Source organism: Thunnus albacares, chromosome 4 (assembly GCF_914725855.1).
Source record: "Thunnus albacares chromosome 4, fThuAlb1.1, whole genome shotgun sequence".
NCBI classification, from domain to species: Eukaryota; Metazoa; Chordata; class Actinopteri; order Scombriformes; family Scombridae; genus Thunnus; species Thunnus albacares.
The window spans coordinates 3359246-3375448 of record NC_058109.1 but is presented as its reverse complement, the minus strand read 5'-3'; the positions used below and the strand labels follow the sequence as shown (position 1 = coordinate 3375448).

At 38.8% G+C, this 16203-nt stretch overlaps 2 protein-coding genes across 11 annotated transcripts in view; one reads left to right on the top strand and one right to left on the bottom strand.

Moving 5' to 3' along the window:
* LOC122981168 (hemicentin-1-like) overlaps positions 1 to 16203 on the top strand; it is a 738767-nt gene that overhangs the window by 681146 nt on the left and 41418 nt on the right. The window lies entirely within an intron of this gene.
* The window catches only part of LOC122981172 (V-set and immunoglobulin domain-containing protein 1-like), a 54961-nt gene that overhangs the window by 34841 nt on the left and 3917 nt on the right, over positions 1 to 16203 (bottom strand). For 6 of the 10 annotated variants that reach the window (XM_044349777.1, XM_044349786.1, XM_044349787.1 and 3 more), the window contains exons 2-4: positions 13459 to 13794; positions 12700 to 12738; positions 254 to 532 (exon numbers count right to left, since the gene is read on the bottom strand). In XM_044349777.1, the coding sequence (XP_044205712.1) occupies positions 254 to 532; positions 12700 to 12738; positions 13459 to 13794 (654 nt within the window). Of the gene's footprint in view, positions 1 to 253; positions 533 to 3049; positions 3086 to 3809; positions 3820 to 12699; positions 12739 to 13458; positions 13795 to 16203 lie in introns of all 10 variants that reach the window. The other 4 variants (XM_044349779.1, XM_044349780.1, XM_044349781.1 and 1 more) reach the window with 4 other exon arrangements.

Sequence of the window (16203 nt, the reverse complement as noted above, 5' to 3'; positions counted from 1 at the left end):
CACTAACTCCAGTTCTTTGTTATTTCCTCCAGACTCTCTCACTCTCCCTCTTATCTCTGCACATTACTGAAGTGGAGTCACAGAGCTTCAGTGTAAGTGTGAAGTTTTCACTCAGTTTAAAATGTTTTCAACTTGCTTTGATTTCATTCACTTTGTGTACAGTCTGAGCACACATTGAAACTTATTCAGAACTAAAAACATGTTAATGATTAAAATCATTTGAATATTAAAATATGATTAGGAAGAGCCTCACCATAGATATACATGTATATCTCAGAATAAATCTGATGGTTGATTTCCTCCTGCGTAGCAACACAGCGATAGTTGTCGGTCTTGGTCACAGTAATGTTGAGGATGATGTCGTAGCGGCCTCCTCTTTCTGTCACCTTTGGTTCTTCAGCATGAAGGATGTTTCCATCACTGTCCTGCCAGTGTAATTTAGGTTTTGGAAAAGAACCTCGAACTTCACACTGCAGCAGCGCCCAGTACTGTGTTTGATTAAGTGTCTTGACATATGGCTTTGTAGCTGCACCTGTGAACAAAGTATAAAACAAAATAACTTGTAAAGAACAATTACAGGATCAGACATGAACTGTAATACTGGGATGTTTTGTTCAACCTGTCTCTGCTTGTATATGATCATATTTCAGAGGAAAAACAGAGAAACAGTGAAATAGAAAAGCACATCAGCCTTAACTACACATCTCAGGAATGTTTGATAGAACATATTTCAAACAAGTTTTACTAAATATTTGGTAACTTATCACCACTGCAAACACTATTATTTTCTAACCCTAGAGGCCCTTGTCATTTTAGACCCATTACGCCGCAAACCTGTGAGAATTACTGCAACACCTATGAAGCTTCTCAGCGGCTTGACCCTTTAGATTATTCCTGCTGTGTAGAGGAGCTGGCTTCTAAATGTTTGCAACGTTGCACTACTACACAGGATGCTGTAGCACCTGTTAAATTGTCCAAAGCCCGCCCTACTTTGACAAAACCATCTCCATGGTTTAATGGCCGTGTCCGAAGCATTAGAAGGGCATGTAGGCATGCTGAACGGAGATGGAAAGTTTCCAAACTAAGATGTGATTTTAATGCCATGAAAGAGCTTTTAAAGGAGTCTAATTACACTGTAAAGGACGAAAGATCAAAATTCTTCTCTTATCTGATTGCCTTAAATCCTCACAACCCCAAGTTACTTTTTAGGACTATTAACTCCCTTATCCACTGCCCTCCCAATTCCGTAGAAGTCTCTTCAATTGAAAGGTGTGAGAGTTTTCGTTCCTTTTTTGTCAATAAAGTTTCCAACATTAAAGCCCCAATCATACCATCTCCGCTTATTTTACCACACTGTGAGGTGTATCAGTTTTTTAATTCTTTTTATCCAATTTCCCAGTCAGATTTGCTGAGGATGATCTATGGCATGAAATCTTCCACCTCTCCCTCTGATGCCTTACCCACTAGATTTTTAAAGGAGGTTTCTGCCTTTTCATCCTCAGATATTTTAGCAATTTTTAACAAATCTCTATCTTCAGGGACTGTTCCTCCGATTTTTAAATCTGCTGTTGTTCACCCCCTTCTGAAAAACTCTTGACACCACTAATCTGAGTAATTTTTGACCCATATCCAAATTACGCTTTCTTGCCAAGGTGCTGGAGAAAGTGGTTTACTCTAAGCTTATTTCTTTTATGATCACTCTCTCTTCGAAAAGTTTCAGTCTGGTTTCCACACTCATCGTAGCACAGAAACTGCACTTTTAAAAGTTTCAACGACATTAGAATGAACTTGGATGCCGGCCACTGTACTGTTCTGGTACTTTTAGACCTTTCTGCAGCGTTTGACACAGTCAATCATGAAATACTAATTAATCAACTAGAAAACTGCATGGGGTGACTGGGACTGGTGGACTAGACTGGTTTAAGTCTTATCAAATATCACATGTGGCGTTCCTCAAGGATCAATTCTAGGGCCTTTATTGTTTTCCATTTACATGTTTCCCCCGGGTCAAGCCATTCGCAACTCCAATATTTCCTTCCATTTTTATGCAGACGATACACAGATATATCTATCCATAAATCCATCAGACATCCCCTCACTTACCTCACTCACAATGTGTCTTGCACGTATGAGATCTTGGAGTTAAAAAATAAAGTTTAGTTTTACAGAAAATATTGTATAAATCTCAAAAAGTAATATAATTGTGAAGAAATTTAGCTCCAAAGTAATTGTGCAAAATTTAAAGTGGTGTCCAAACTCTCCCAAAGCATATATTCATCATTAAATATACAATAACAATGACGTCTGAGATTCATACAATATTCTGTACGACACTAAACTAGTGATGTTACACTCGATGCAGACGACTCAATATCATATCAACCTTTCAAAGCAAATGTATCGCAGCACGATGTTTCAGTACTTCGCTTCACTACGCCAAAAATCATGTGACCACCCTGCAGATGCCTCGTTACAACACATATTCTGACTAACTGTTTCATCAATGTCTCAGATAGAATCCATCCATACAGATGCAATACCAATAGTTGCTCTGCAGATGTCGCTATTTCGACTGAATCAAATGCTTCAGAACAGTGAACCATTTTCAACACAACTGCTTCATATTGATCCAGTGCTTCACAAATAGAAACAGAAAACACTGCTGAGATCTCAGACAACATATTTCAAATAAGGGAATTTTGGGATGATTTTGTAATAAAACAAATTTTTAAAAAAGTTGAAGAATAAACAAACTTTTATGAATCACTGCTCGTTCAATAATAAACTTACCAGTGTGATTATTGTGCTGAGAGAAACAGAAAGAGAGAGGCTGTTGTTTTAATTGCTGAGAAGAATATTTACACATTAATTCTGCCGTGAGGAAGCTGCCAGACAGCACTTAGATTCACGTAAAAATACAAGAATGATCCCTGATCTGTTTCACAGTTATACAGATTTTCTAGTTTGTGAATGATTGAGGCCTGTAGGAGTCAAAGTTACAGCAGGTGTCAGATGTAGAGACAGTGACGTCATCACAATCAGGACTCACCTGGATTTTCAGCTGTTCTGTCTCTTAAGATACCATCTAAAAGGAAAAAGAAAACATAGTTATGTTAGAAGGTTTGTATGATATCATCAACATGGCAGACAGGTAGACTAATACTGGGAAAACAGAACTTTGCTGCCTGTTTATTGAACAGAACTGATTGGAGTTAAAAAAGAAACCACAGTCTCAGATTTCACAAACATCCTGGTTTAAACTGGCCGCACATTCACAGACACGGCTGCTTTGTGTCAGTCCCAGATGGGTTAAGGCTGGAGTTCACTTCAAATGAACTACTGTAGGTCTTACAACGTGTCATCTAAAGGTAAAAGTGTTTATAGCTGCTTTGAACTGAGTGTAAAGCCTGGCGTTATAGAGAGGGGCGAGACGTGATAATCATTTAAATGGTGATAACAGCTCACACTTTCATACAGTCTCCCCTTCAAGACATCCATGCTGTTAAAATCAGGAGTTTGAGAGAGAAGTTTCTCTTTCTTACCTCAACACACCTGGACAATCACTGCATGAAGCTGGATGTACTTAATAGGTTTAAGAAAGTTACAAAATTTATTGGATGCAGTGACACAAACTGCAATGTGTCTCAAATATCCATCATGTTTGATAAAGAAGGAATCTCTCCATACATGGTTGCAGCGCTGTGGGGACGAGGCCCTGCCAGATGTGTTTTCTGACTATTTGACTTGAGTCCATCTGAGACTCTTAAACCAGTCGCATCAGGAAATAAGCGTTTTATAAAAACACTCACCAACAACAAGCTTAATGTAGAATATTTGTCTTGGCTGATGACGTGGAAATTCACAGGTGTAGACTCCACTGTCAGCCACCTCCGTATTTCTGATGATTATGGAGGCGTTTCCTGACATCAGTTCATCTTTAAAATGTGAGACTCGTTCTATGAACTGCTCATCTTGACCTGGATTGCCTTTGTTGCTATGGAAGCCTCCATCATACTTGAACACCTGCTTCTGATCATCTTTGTTCCACTCAAACAATTGAAACATAATGTCCTCCTTGCTGCTGAGTGAACAGGGTAAAATGACGTCACTTCCTTCATCCACGATCACTTTGATGACATTTGGCTCTGGAGGACAAAAACATGTATTAATCAGTATGTTTACATGCAGAATAATCAGGTTAAGACAGACATATGGAAGTTTGTTGTCATAGCAACATATCAACTTATGTTGTAACAAGAAACTTTTTTTGTTTCTTGTCGTCTGGCACATGGTCTTCAACAAATCCAACAAGAAAGTTTGCTTTAAATTGAGAGCTATATTTATATTTTTTAAATGTATTGATTATATATTTTTTACTGTTATTTTTAAAGGGAAGTGATTTAAACCGATCATAATCTTCCAGTCTTATAGGCATCAATCCGTTCTTACTCCAATTTACTCTATATCCAGAAAAGGTGCCAAATAAATCAGTTATGGATAAAATTGATGGGATAGTGTTTTGAGGTTGGGATACATATAACAAAATATCATCCACATACAAGCATATCTTATTAACAGTACACTCCGTATTGTATCCCTGTATATCAGGATGACATCAAGTAGCTTCTGCAAGTGCTCCAGAGCAAAAGCAAACAGTTGTTGGGCCTCAGAAGGAAGAAAGGATTTTCTCCACAGAGACGCGGATAACTTCTACGCCCCGCTGTCTACCGACTGAGTCAACCATCCTGCATTTCTTCGCTGACCTGCCGAGAAACCAGCGCCGTCAGCCTTGAGGAAATAAGGACAGTTGCTTTGTCGTGCGTACAGACTGCCGTCCGTATGCGCGTTCTCTATAGATAAAGCAACCACTGCTCTCCTCTCACAGTCGTGGGACTGAGAGTTGGTCTTCCCCCCTTCTCTTTCCCCTCTCTTTTACTAACATACACACACACCTACACATCCACCTAATCATGCACGTTTTCCACACATCTGATAGTCAGATAGCATAGGACACAGCGCCGCCTTACTCCTTTGTTATCCGCCATCAGATACGTGTGTGCAGAAAGACCACCGACCACCGGTTGGCGCTGTCTGCTATTGTTAACCAGAACTCTGCAGTGCCTTCTGCTGGTTGGTTCTCACATGATGCGACTTCCCCAGGAAGCTGCACCATCTTGAATCACGTGCATCGTCACCTGGCTCGATAACGTCAGCCATCTTGTGACACACACACACACACACACACAAACGCTTTTGTTTACCTGTTTTGATTTTACACAGCTGCTGTTTTTATATGTGTTATTTAGTATTAATTGGTAGTGTAGTGTTTATTGATTGAAACAATTGTTAACTTTGTTGATCCTTGTGGAGATTAATAAATACTGTTTATAGCTTTAAACGCACAATATGTAATTTCAGCCACTAGGGGTCTCAATCAAAACAATAATAAAAGATGGAGTGTGATGACGGTGTGAAGTAGCAAAGGATCATGGGAGTTATTGTCTTCGTTGTTAAATAACCAGCTTCACCGGGATAGGATTACTCCAGTCATCGTTCGGGATGTTTTTACCGGGAGCCGAATTACCCGCAGAGGTCTCCTCCTCTCCAAAACAAAGGAACCCGGAGATTACAGGCAAAAACACTGAATAAAGCAGTTTCACCTAAAAAATCAGTGTTTCTCCGACGATGTTCGAAAGAGCACCAAACGTCCAGTACGGGCTGTTAGCCGAGCTGCTGCTAACACTTGTTCGGTTTATTTCTCTTATAACTTCAGACGTTCCGCAGGTTTCCACCGGGAGCCAAATTATCCGCAGCGGTCTCCTCCTTTCCAAAAACAAACGTACACGATTAAAATAAAAATCGTTAAAAAAATACTAATTAAAGCTGTTTCACCTAAAAAAATCAGTGTTTCTCCAACGATGTTCAGAGAGCACGTGACTTCCTGGAGGGGCTGTTAGCCGAGCTGCTACTAACGTTTGCCCAGTTTATTTCTCTGATAACTTAAGATCTAGACGTCCAATGATGAAATCCTTCATCTGGCTAAAAGATATAGTTAAAAACGACCAAAATTTATCATGAAAATGTGGCTTAAAATGGAATAAACGTCAATTTATAATAGTTTCTGTCGAACAACCACAATGCTGATGTATTATCTTGTATATGTGTAAGTTACTCTTTGGTAGGCACCATTGTAGCGGACAAACAGAATGCCGAGGCATGCATCTTATGCACTATACTCTTTGGTAGAGAGGTATGATGCCATTGACAGGCGACCAAATGAAACGGTCCAAATTACAGATTTCTCTGGGTTTGAACATTGTTGGAAACATCTGGGATAATGTAAGTACACAACTCAACAAAATATATAACATGGGTCCAATTGTTTTTAGACATTTTAATGTGGTATATTTACATATTATACCTTTAAAGAGAAGTATTTTGTCATTATTGTGCATATTTTATTGTGATAAGTGGCTGATTGAGAGAGTCAGAGCTCGGACTTTCACCTTCACTGTTCACTTTGTGGTGCTGATATTTCTGGTATTGGCTCCTCTAATTGAACAACTTCTTTATGAGACTACTTTTACAGTTTGGTTATTGGCTGCGCCGTAAAGTATACCCCTGCAGCCCCCGCAAGGCGAAAGGGTCCCGTGAGGTAGGGGGGCCCCGCCCTCGCCTGTAAAACAACTATCTTTTTTTTTTTTTTTTTTACCGCAACGTAGGGTCCAGGTCATGATATTGTCTGTAAAATAAAATAAAAACTTTACTGATCCATAGTTTTCTTTGTTTGATCCGTCAGGGATTTTTGGTCCAATTAATAAAAGTAAGTTTGTGGAGGTCGGTATAGTGGATGGACGTGTAGCATCTCTGACGTTTCTGTATACACATATAACATGTATACACAGTTGACACAATTTTTATTGCTCTGTATTGAAATGTTTTGTTAGAAAAAAATTTTAAAAAAAGGGAAAAACTTCTGTAAGTAGTATTGAGTATTTGCTTATTAAATCCTGCACTCTGCGACAATGTGTAATGGGGAGGAGTCTAATGCGCAGGACCATGGACAGGTCCTGTATCTTTACAGACGCAGGGTCAACACCTTTACTCGCTCTGCTGTGTTAATTTGTGCCTCAACCTCACCCCCTTAAAAAAAATCTAAATATTTTTATTAAGGGCCCACTCAAGGAAAGCCACGGGGGGGCCCCGCACGGTTACGTTATGGCGCTGGTTATTGGTTATTTAGGGCACTCCAGTCATGCTGATCCAGTGCCGGTAATTTACATATATCTAGAAATTCTTGCATATCACTTGGGTGAGCATTTGACTGAAATGCATATAACCCCTCATAAAACTGTTGGAATCTATCATTTATGTCTTTATGCAAGGTATGGAGGTTACCATTTTCCGATTTTATTCTGTGGGTGGTTCAGTCATTTGCTATTTTACATAGCTGCCTTGCCAGTAATTTATGTCTTATCTCCAAACTCAAAGTATTTCTGCGGTTTTTAACTGTATCGGCCCCTGCATAGTCAATATTGTAAACCGCTCTCTTCTATCAAGGTGTGTCCCCAGCTACTTTAAGCAGGCTATTGATCAGCCTCTATTAAAGAAATCATACCTGGACCCCTCCCTGCCAGAGAACTACAGGACCATTTCAAAACTCTCATTCTTTTCCAAAATTTTAGAAGACTGTGAAGAAACAACTTGTTCAAACATTGGAATTGCACAGGGTGTTTGATAGATTTCAATCTGGTTTCCGTAAACTGTACTCCACTGAAACAGCTCTCCTTTCGGTCTCAAACGACATTTTAATGGCTGCAGATGCCGGAGAATTTTCTGTTCTACTACTATTGGACCATAGCGCAGCGTTCAATACTGTAGACCATCACATTCTAATCAACAGGCTAAATCACCTGGGGGGCATTTCTGGGACTGCATTGGAGTTTTTCTCCTCATATCTCACAGACAGATCCTTGTCAGTCTCTGTAGGTGAATTTGTGTCAGACACTGCGGCTTTGTCATGTGGTGTTCCCCAGGGATCGGTCTTGGGACCTCCATATACATGCTGCCACTGGGACAGATCATCAGCAGTTTCAAGAACATCTCCTACCAATTGCATGCTGATGACATCCAGGTTTACTTTTCATTTAAACCTAATGAGCTTCACAAACTCTCTGTTCTTAACAACTGTTTAAATGCAATTAGGAATGCGATGGCAAATAATTTTCTGCAGTTAAATGCAGACAAAACTGTCCTGATCTTTGGCCCTGATACTCTTCAGTCATCAATCAGGCAGAACCTCGGTGCCTTATCTTCATCTTCCCAGTCTTGCCTGCGCAATTTTGGTGTAATTTTCGACCAATCCATGAGTTTTGAAGTGCATGTTAAGACGCTAACTCGATCATGTTTCTTTCACCTGAGAAATATAGCCAAATTCCGGCCTGTGGTACCAAGAAAGGAAATGGAAATGTTAATACATGCTTTTATTTAATCACGTTTGGACTATTGTAACTTTCTTTTTACCTGCCTTAATAAATCTTCCATACACCACTTACAAACTGTCGAAAATGCTGCTGCTAGGCTATTAACCTGATCCAACAGATGGTCACATAGAACTCCTATTTTAATCTCACTGCACTGGCTTCCAGTAAATCTTAGAATTCATTTTAAAACATTGGTGCTCACTTATAGAGCCCTACATGGCCAGGCTCCACAGTACGTTAGTGACCTTCTGCATCCCTACACCACTAGTCAAGCTCTTAGATCCATCACCCAAGGCTTTCTAAGTGTACCGAGTACACATTTTAAGACCTGGGGAGATCATGCTTTCCAGTCGGCAGCCCCTAAGTATAGGAATAGTCTTCCAACAAGCTTAAGGTCCTTGGATAATGTAGACTCTTTTAAAAAGCAGCTAAAAACCCATTTGCTCAGACAGGCATTTGGGTAGTATGTGCTATTTTATCTTAATTTGTCCATTTTATCTGCTCTCCTTGTATATGTTATCAGGTGTCTTTGTTTTTTATTAATTCTGACTGCATTTTATTTTATTTTATTTCTTTGACTTTTAAACTTTGTTTTCTTACTAGTGTCAGACTAGTGATTTAACTGGGTTTTACCATTCAAGTTAAATGAATGTCTGAGTGGAGCCTTTTGTAACGTGTAAACTGGTTTTCAGGAAACATTTGTTTGCCCATCAACAAGCCAAATGCAGAAGTTATTACAGCATCACAAGCTGCAACATAACTTACTAAAATATGTTATAAGATGTCAGGAGATATTAAACCTAACAGCTAATTGTAACTGTAAAAGTACTGTTAGAGCCATTTGTATCTATGTGTGCGTTAAGGTCATTCCCTGGTTGCCACAGTAGGTGGCGTATTGAACAGCAGCATATGGAAATGCATATGTAGAAGAAGAGGCAATTACTCCTCAGGTGTGCTGCTTACCGACAGAAACTTTTTTGACGGCCATTTGGAGGCTAATCTTTAAGCCTTTTTTGTTTGTTTTCATGCAAGTTATAGGTGTAAGTGTGTGTATAGCAAAGGCTTTATTGATACACAGTGGTAAATCTGTGTATCTTAAGCACAAGCCCGCAGATGTTTGATTTACTACATGGAGCCGCCGCATGACGACGCGTCAGTTACATATCTCAGTAACAGACCCTCACTGTGGCTTAGGTTTTTTTTTGTTTGTCGAAATCAAGTCACTACAGGTCCATCAGGTATTAATTTGGTTTTAATCTTTCTAGATGCATTTATGGAGGAATGTTTTAGTTTAAGAATAATGTGCATTAATACAGTTTAGAGTGAGAGTGAAATATCAGATGATGCTACATAACAAACATAACTGACTCATTTAGTTTAATGTTATTATTGTCATAACTTCTTTGAAATACAGTTTAACTTAAAGTGAATCACATCAATTTAATCTGTCAATTAAAATCTGTGATATTGACTGACTCAATCATAGTTTAACAAGTGGAGTTCACCCACTATAACTCCAGTTTAACCAGTGTCAGGTCAAATAATGACCTGTTACCTCTTCTACTCACTCTAAGCCAGTGAGAGAAGAAGTGGTGACCAGATGTGATATAGTATATTATAGTGTGAGATGGAATAACTTGTGTTTTCATACTGTGAGTTTCAGACTGAACACAAAGTTCAGTTCAAACAACAGTTCAAACTGATCTCAGAATGTATCACTAACTCCAGTTCTTTGAGTTCATTCACTTTGTGTTCAGTCTGAGCACACATTGAAATTTATTCAAAACTAAAAACATGTTAATAATTAAAATCATTTGAATATTAAAATATGATTAGGAAGAAACTCACCATGGATATAAACATATGTTTCAGCATAAATCTGATGGCTGATTTCCTTCTGCGTAGCAACACAGCGATAGTTGTCGGTCTTGGTCACAATGATTTGGAGGATGATGTCGTAGCGGCCTCCTCTTTCTGACTCCTTTGGTTCTTCAGCTGGAAGTTTTTTTTCCATCACTGTCCTGCCAGTGTAATTTAGGTTTTGGAAAAGCACCTCGAACTTCACACTGCAGCAGCGCCCAGTCCGCTGTTTGATCGACTACCGTGACATATGGCTTTGTAGCTGCACCTGTGAACAAAGTATAAAACAATAACTTGTAAAGAACAATTACAGGATCAGACATGAACTGTAATACTGGGATGTTTTGTTCAACCTGTCTCTGCTTGTATATGATCATATTTCAGAGGAAAAACAGAGAAACAGTGAAATAGAAAAGCACATCAGCCTTAACTACACATCTCAGGAATGTTTGATAGAACATATTTCAAACAAGTTTCAACTAAATATTTGGTAACTTATCACCACTGCAAACACTATTTCTGACTCATATCATGACAGAGACACATACAGTGAAGAAGTTTGGACAAAACTTGAATTTCTGTTCAGTTTCTTGAGCTACAAAAATAAAAATGAAATCAGGTGTAATTTGTTGTCTGAGATGTAGACAGTATTTTCTATCACACTAAAGTCATATAAACATTGTGTATAAAATATGAATCATAGGTTCTTGTAAAGCATGTTTGAGCCTTTGTGTTATCAGAGTTTAATTGTGTCAGTGAGAAACATTTGATCAACAGTCTCAAGCTGCCAGAATGAAAAACTGACCATCAGATTAGTTGTAGTTCTTCTTTAGTAGCCGACAGCAGCTGATCAAACATTTAACTGGAGGTTTTTATTTTCTCACACAGGAAGGAGAGCATTATTGTTTTAAACTAAAAACTACAGGTTTGTTCATGTTTTATAGTCTGAATTCCTCCTAAAACCTAAAATCCATTAAAATTAAGATTCAATTTTCATCAAATATTTAATATGAACCAAATGAAGCTCTAATGAGACAAGAGGTAAACCTACATTTTAATACCATATTCTTCATTTGTGTGTAAAGAGACACTGATGTCAAAGATGAGTTTACTGGTCATGAGGAGGACGACTCAGCCTGTTAAACTGTTGTTTAATGTCTTCTGAGGCTCTGGAGCAGCTTTAGTCTTTAACAATAACCAGAGTAATGTCATCAGTGTTATCTCAGCTTGGACTTCAAGACTTTGACAAAAAGTCTGTGTGAACAACTGGACTTAAAAAATAAAGTTTAGTGTTACAGAAAATATTGTATAAATCTCAAAAAGTAATATAATTGTGAAGAAATTTAGCTCCAAAGTAATTGTGCAAAATTTAAAGTGGTGTCCAAACTCTCCCAAAGCATATATTCATCATTAAATATACAATAACAATGACGTCTGAGATTCATACAATATTCTGTACGACACTAAACTAGTGATGTTACACTCGATGCAGACGACTCAATATCATATCAACCTTTCAAAGCAAATGTATCGCAGCACGATGTTTCAGTACTTCGCTTCACTACGCCAAAAATCATGTGACCACCCTGCAGATGCCTCGTTACAACACATATTCTGACTAACTGTTTCATCAATGTCTCAGATAGAATCCATCCATACAGATGCAATACCAATAGTTGCTCTGCAGATGTCGCTATTTCGACTGAATCAAATGCTTCAGAACAGTGAACCATTTTCAACACAACTGCTTCATATTGATCCAGTGCTTCACAAATAGAAACAGAAAACACTGCTGAGATCTCAGACAACATATTTCAAATAAGAGAATTTTAAGATGATTTTGTGGCAAAACAAACTGAGCAAAAAGTTGAAGAATAAACAAACTTTTATAAATCACTGCTCGTTCAATAATAAACCTACCAGTGTGATTATTGTGCTGAGAGAAACAGAAAGAGAGAGGTTGTTGTTTTATTTGCTGAGAAGAATATTTACACATTAATTCTGCTGTGAGGAAGCTGCCAGACAGCACTTAGAAATATACAAACACCTGACTGTAACACAGACAAAAACTCACCAGTGCAAACACTATTTCCAGTAAACACATATAACACATATATAGTGTAAAGAAGTTTGAATTCTTGTATAAACAGTCATTATGTAAAACTTGTTATTGGTGTAGAAATGTCTCCACTCATAAGTGATGTGAAATTAGACTCATAAAAATACAAGAATGATCCCTGATCTGTTTCACAGTTATACAGATTTTCTAGTTTGTGAATGATTGAGGCCTGTAGGAGTCAAAGTTACAGCAGGTGTCAGATGTAGAGACAGTGACGTCATCACAATCAGGACTCACCTGGGATGTTTTCAGCTGTTCTGTCATTAAAGATACCACCTAAAAAGAAAACATAGTTATGTTAGAAGGTTTGTATGATATCATCAACATGGCAGACAGGTAGACTAATACTGGGAAAAACAGAACTTTGCTGCCTGTTTATTGAACAGAACTGATTGGAGGAAAAAAAAGAAACCACAGTCTCAGATTTCACAAACATCCTGGTTTAAACTGGCCGCACATTCACAGACACGACTGCTTTGTGTCAGTCCCAGATGGGTTAAGGCTGGAGTTCACTTGAAATGAACTACTGTAGGTCTTACAACGTGTCATCTAAAGGTAAAAGTGTTTATAGCTGCTCTGAACTGAGTGTAAAGCCTGGCGTTATAGAGAGGGGCGAGACGTGATCATCATTTAAATGGTGATAACAGCTCACACTTTCATACAGTCTCCCCTTCAAGACATCCATGCTGTTAAAATCAGGAGTTTGAGAGAGAAGTTTCTCTTTCTTACCTCCATACACCTGGACAATCACTGCATGAAGCTGGATGTACTTAATAGGTTTAAGAAAGTTACAAAATTTATTGGACGCAGTGACACAAACTGCAATGTGTCTCAAATATCCATCATGTTTGATAAAGAGGGAATCTCTCCATACATGGTTGCAGCGCTGTGGGGACGAGGCCCTGCCAGATGTGTTTTCTGACTATTTGACTTGAGTCCATCTGAGACTCTTAAACCAGTCACATCAGTAAATAAGAGTTTTATAAAAACACTCACCAACAACAAGCTTAATGTGGAATATTTGTCTTGGCTGAAGTTGTGGAAAATCACAGGTGTAGTCTCCACTGTCAGCCACCTCCGTATTTCTGATGATTATGGAGGCGTTTCCTGACTTCAGTTCATCATCAAAATGTGAGACTCGTCCTATGAACTCCTCATCTTGAGTTGGATAGCCGTAACGGTTATGAAAGTATGGATAATGCACGAACACCGTCTTCTGATGATCTCTCGTCCAGACAAACAATTGAAACATAATGCTCTCCTTGCTGCTGAGTGAACAGGGTAAAATGACGTCACTTCCTTCTTCCACGATCACTTTGATGACATCTGGCTCTGGAGGACAAAAACATGTATTAATCAGTATGTTTACATGCAGAATAATCAGGTTAAGACAGACATATGGAAGTTTGTTGTCATAGCAACATATCAACTTATGTTGTAACAGGAAACTTTTCTTGTTTCTTGTCGTCTGGCACATTGTCTTCAACAAATCCTTTGCTCTGCCCTGCACATTATATATTTGCACTTGGGAATATTTTTTAAGTGAAACTTAATTTACCATAATTCATCATGATTAATATAAACTAAATAAAAAGATAGTAACTAGTAACCTTTCAAACCTGTATCAATGGATTCGCGACGAAATTTCCTACTAAAATATGATTTTTAATGTTAGATTTGCCCAAAGTCATGGGATTTATGAGGAGATTTCACAAGAAGTGTACTCTAAAATCCTCCTTTCCATCTGCTCCTGGTGATGTCACTCCCTCAGTACTGTGAAACATTCTGCAATACACACTCATTATAAAATCACAGGAGGAGCAAGAAAATCTAATAATATCTAATATCTCAAAAACAGTAAAAGACAGAAAAAACAGGTAAATTCAAGATTTGTAAGTCAAAGTCTCGTGACTCATTTAAATGAGTAAATTTAAATTCAAATGAATTTTGCCGTTTCCAGCCGGCATACTTTAACGAACTCCTCCTAGAGATTTGACCTCAGAAACTTCAAATTCAGTCAGCATCATCTACAGACCTGGGAGATGAAAAGTTATGAAAACGGTGAGTTTTCGACATTGCCAGGGGGGCGTGGCCGGGCGGTGAATTTCGATCCTTCGCCATGAAAATTGAAATGGTCGTAATTCCGGTATACATGATCCTATGAGACCCAAACCTTTTGTGCTTGATAAGAGTCCATGTGTCAATACTGGATCTGAGTCATAGCGCCACCTACTGGCAACAGGAAGTTACATGTTTTACACTTTGACGCCCTGTGAGTAGCACGGTGATTGGATCCACCTCAAATTTACTCAGAATAGCCTCAAGACCTTGGAGATTGTAAATTCTGAAGTTGGTGACTCTCTGTTGAAAGGTGTTGCCATGACAACGCCATGAAATTTCAAAGCCTTATAACTTGACTCCACATAGTCTGATCTTTTCCAAATTTCATATGCTTGTTAAATGTCCCGATCTGAAGACATTTAGTGACAGTCATAGCGCCACCTACTGTCGACATGAAGTAACATGCATCATACTTTGTCTAATTACTCCTGGTAAATTTGGCCGATGCACTTGAAATTGACTCAGCTAAGATGTAAAACCTTGGTGATGCTACATTCAGCAGCTCATGACCCATAATCAAATGCTGTTGCCATGGCGACACATTCTTCGCCCCAAAGTACAAAGATGTTTTTAAGGGGCTAGACATGCTTGAAAACTCTCAAAACTTTGCACACGCACGACATGTCTTAAAGTCTGTAATACTGCATAGGTGGCAGGCATGGGTGTGGCAGAATGGCTAGACAGCGCCCCCTACAATATTTCAACAAAGCCCCCGTGCCACGTGAAACTTACATGTACGAAAATCGGTATGTGCAAACCAGTATATAAGAAACCAATTTTATAACTACTTACAGATATTTACTGATAGCTCAAAACACCAGAGAGATCATGTAGGAACAGGAGTCTATATCCCTCATTTTCAGATTCATATAGCAAATAGAATGACAAGTTAACGGTTTATACAGCTGAGATGATGGTGGTGATTATTGGTCTGCAGTGGTTAGAAGAAGCAAGACCTGACAGGGTTGTCCTGTGTGTAGACTCTACTGCAGTGCGTCTGAGTTTACAAAGCTTGAAATCAATCAGGGATTGTTTGAAATTTTACAATATTTATTTAGAATTCAGAGAATGGGAATAGTGGTAGAATTTTGTTGGATGCCTGCACATGCGGGATTAAAGGGTAAAGAATTTTCAGATAGGACGGCAAAAAAGAGCACTAAATATACAATAGACATTCCGTTTGGAAAAGGAGAAGGTAAAGCACTAATTAAAAAGAAATTATTGGAACATTGGCAGAAAAAATGGGATGAGGACCGTAAAGTCAGAACATACTATAAGATACAAAACACTGTCCAAACACAGTATTAAGGGAAGAAATATTTTTCTTCTACTAGGAAGCGATGTCGCAGCGCTGAGTGTGTGTGTGGAGGACCGGACGGAGCGGAGGAACAGAGCCGCTGCTCAGGGACAGAGCACCGGGGCGCTCTGGAGGAGAGAGCCGGGGGCAGAGCCGGAGTTTTTGGAGGAATAAAACCCGGGAACAACACTCAGCGCTGCGAAATCGCTCGTAGTATATCTGGACAATTTTCCGCGCTGCGTCCGCTAGAGTTTGCTCGCTGTATGTTAGGAAGAGGTGTCAAGCTGTCAAAACGCTTTTCTGTCGAAACAATGTGGAGCCAT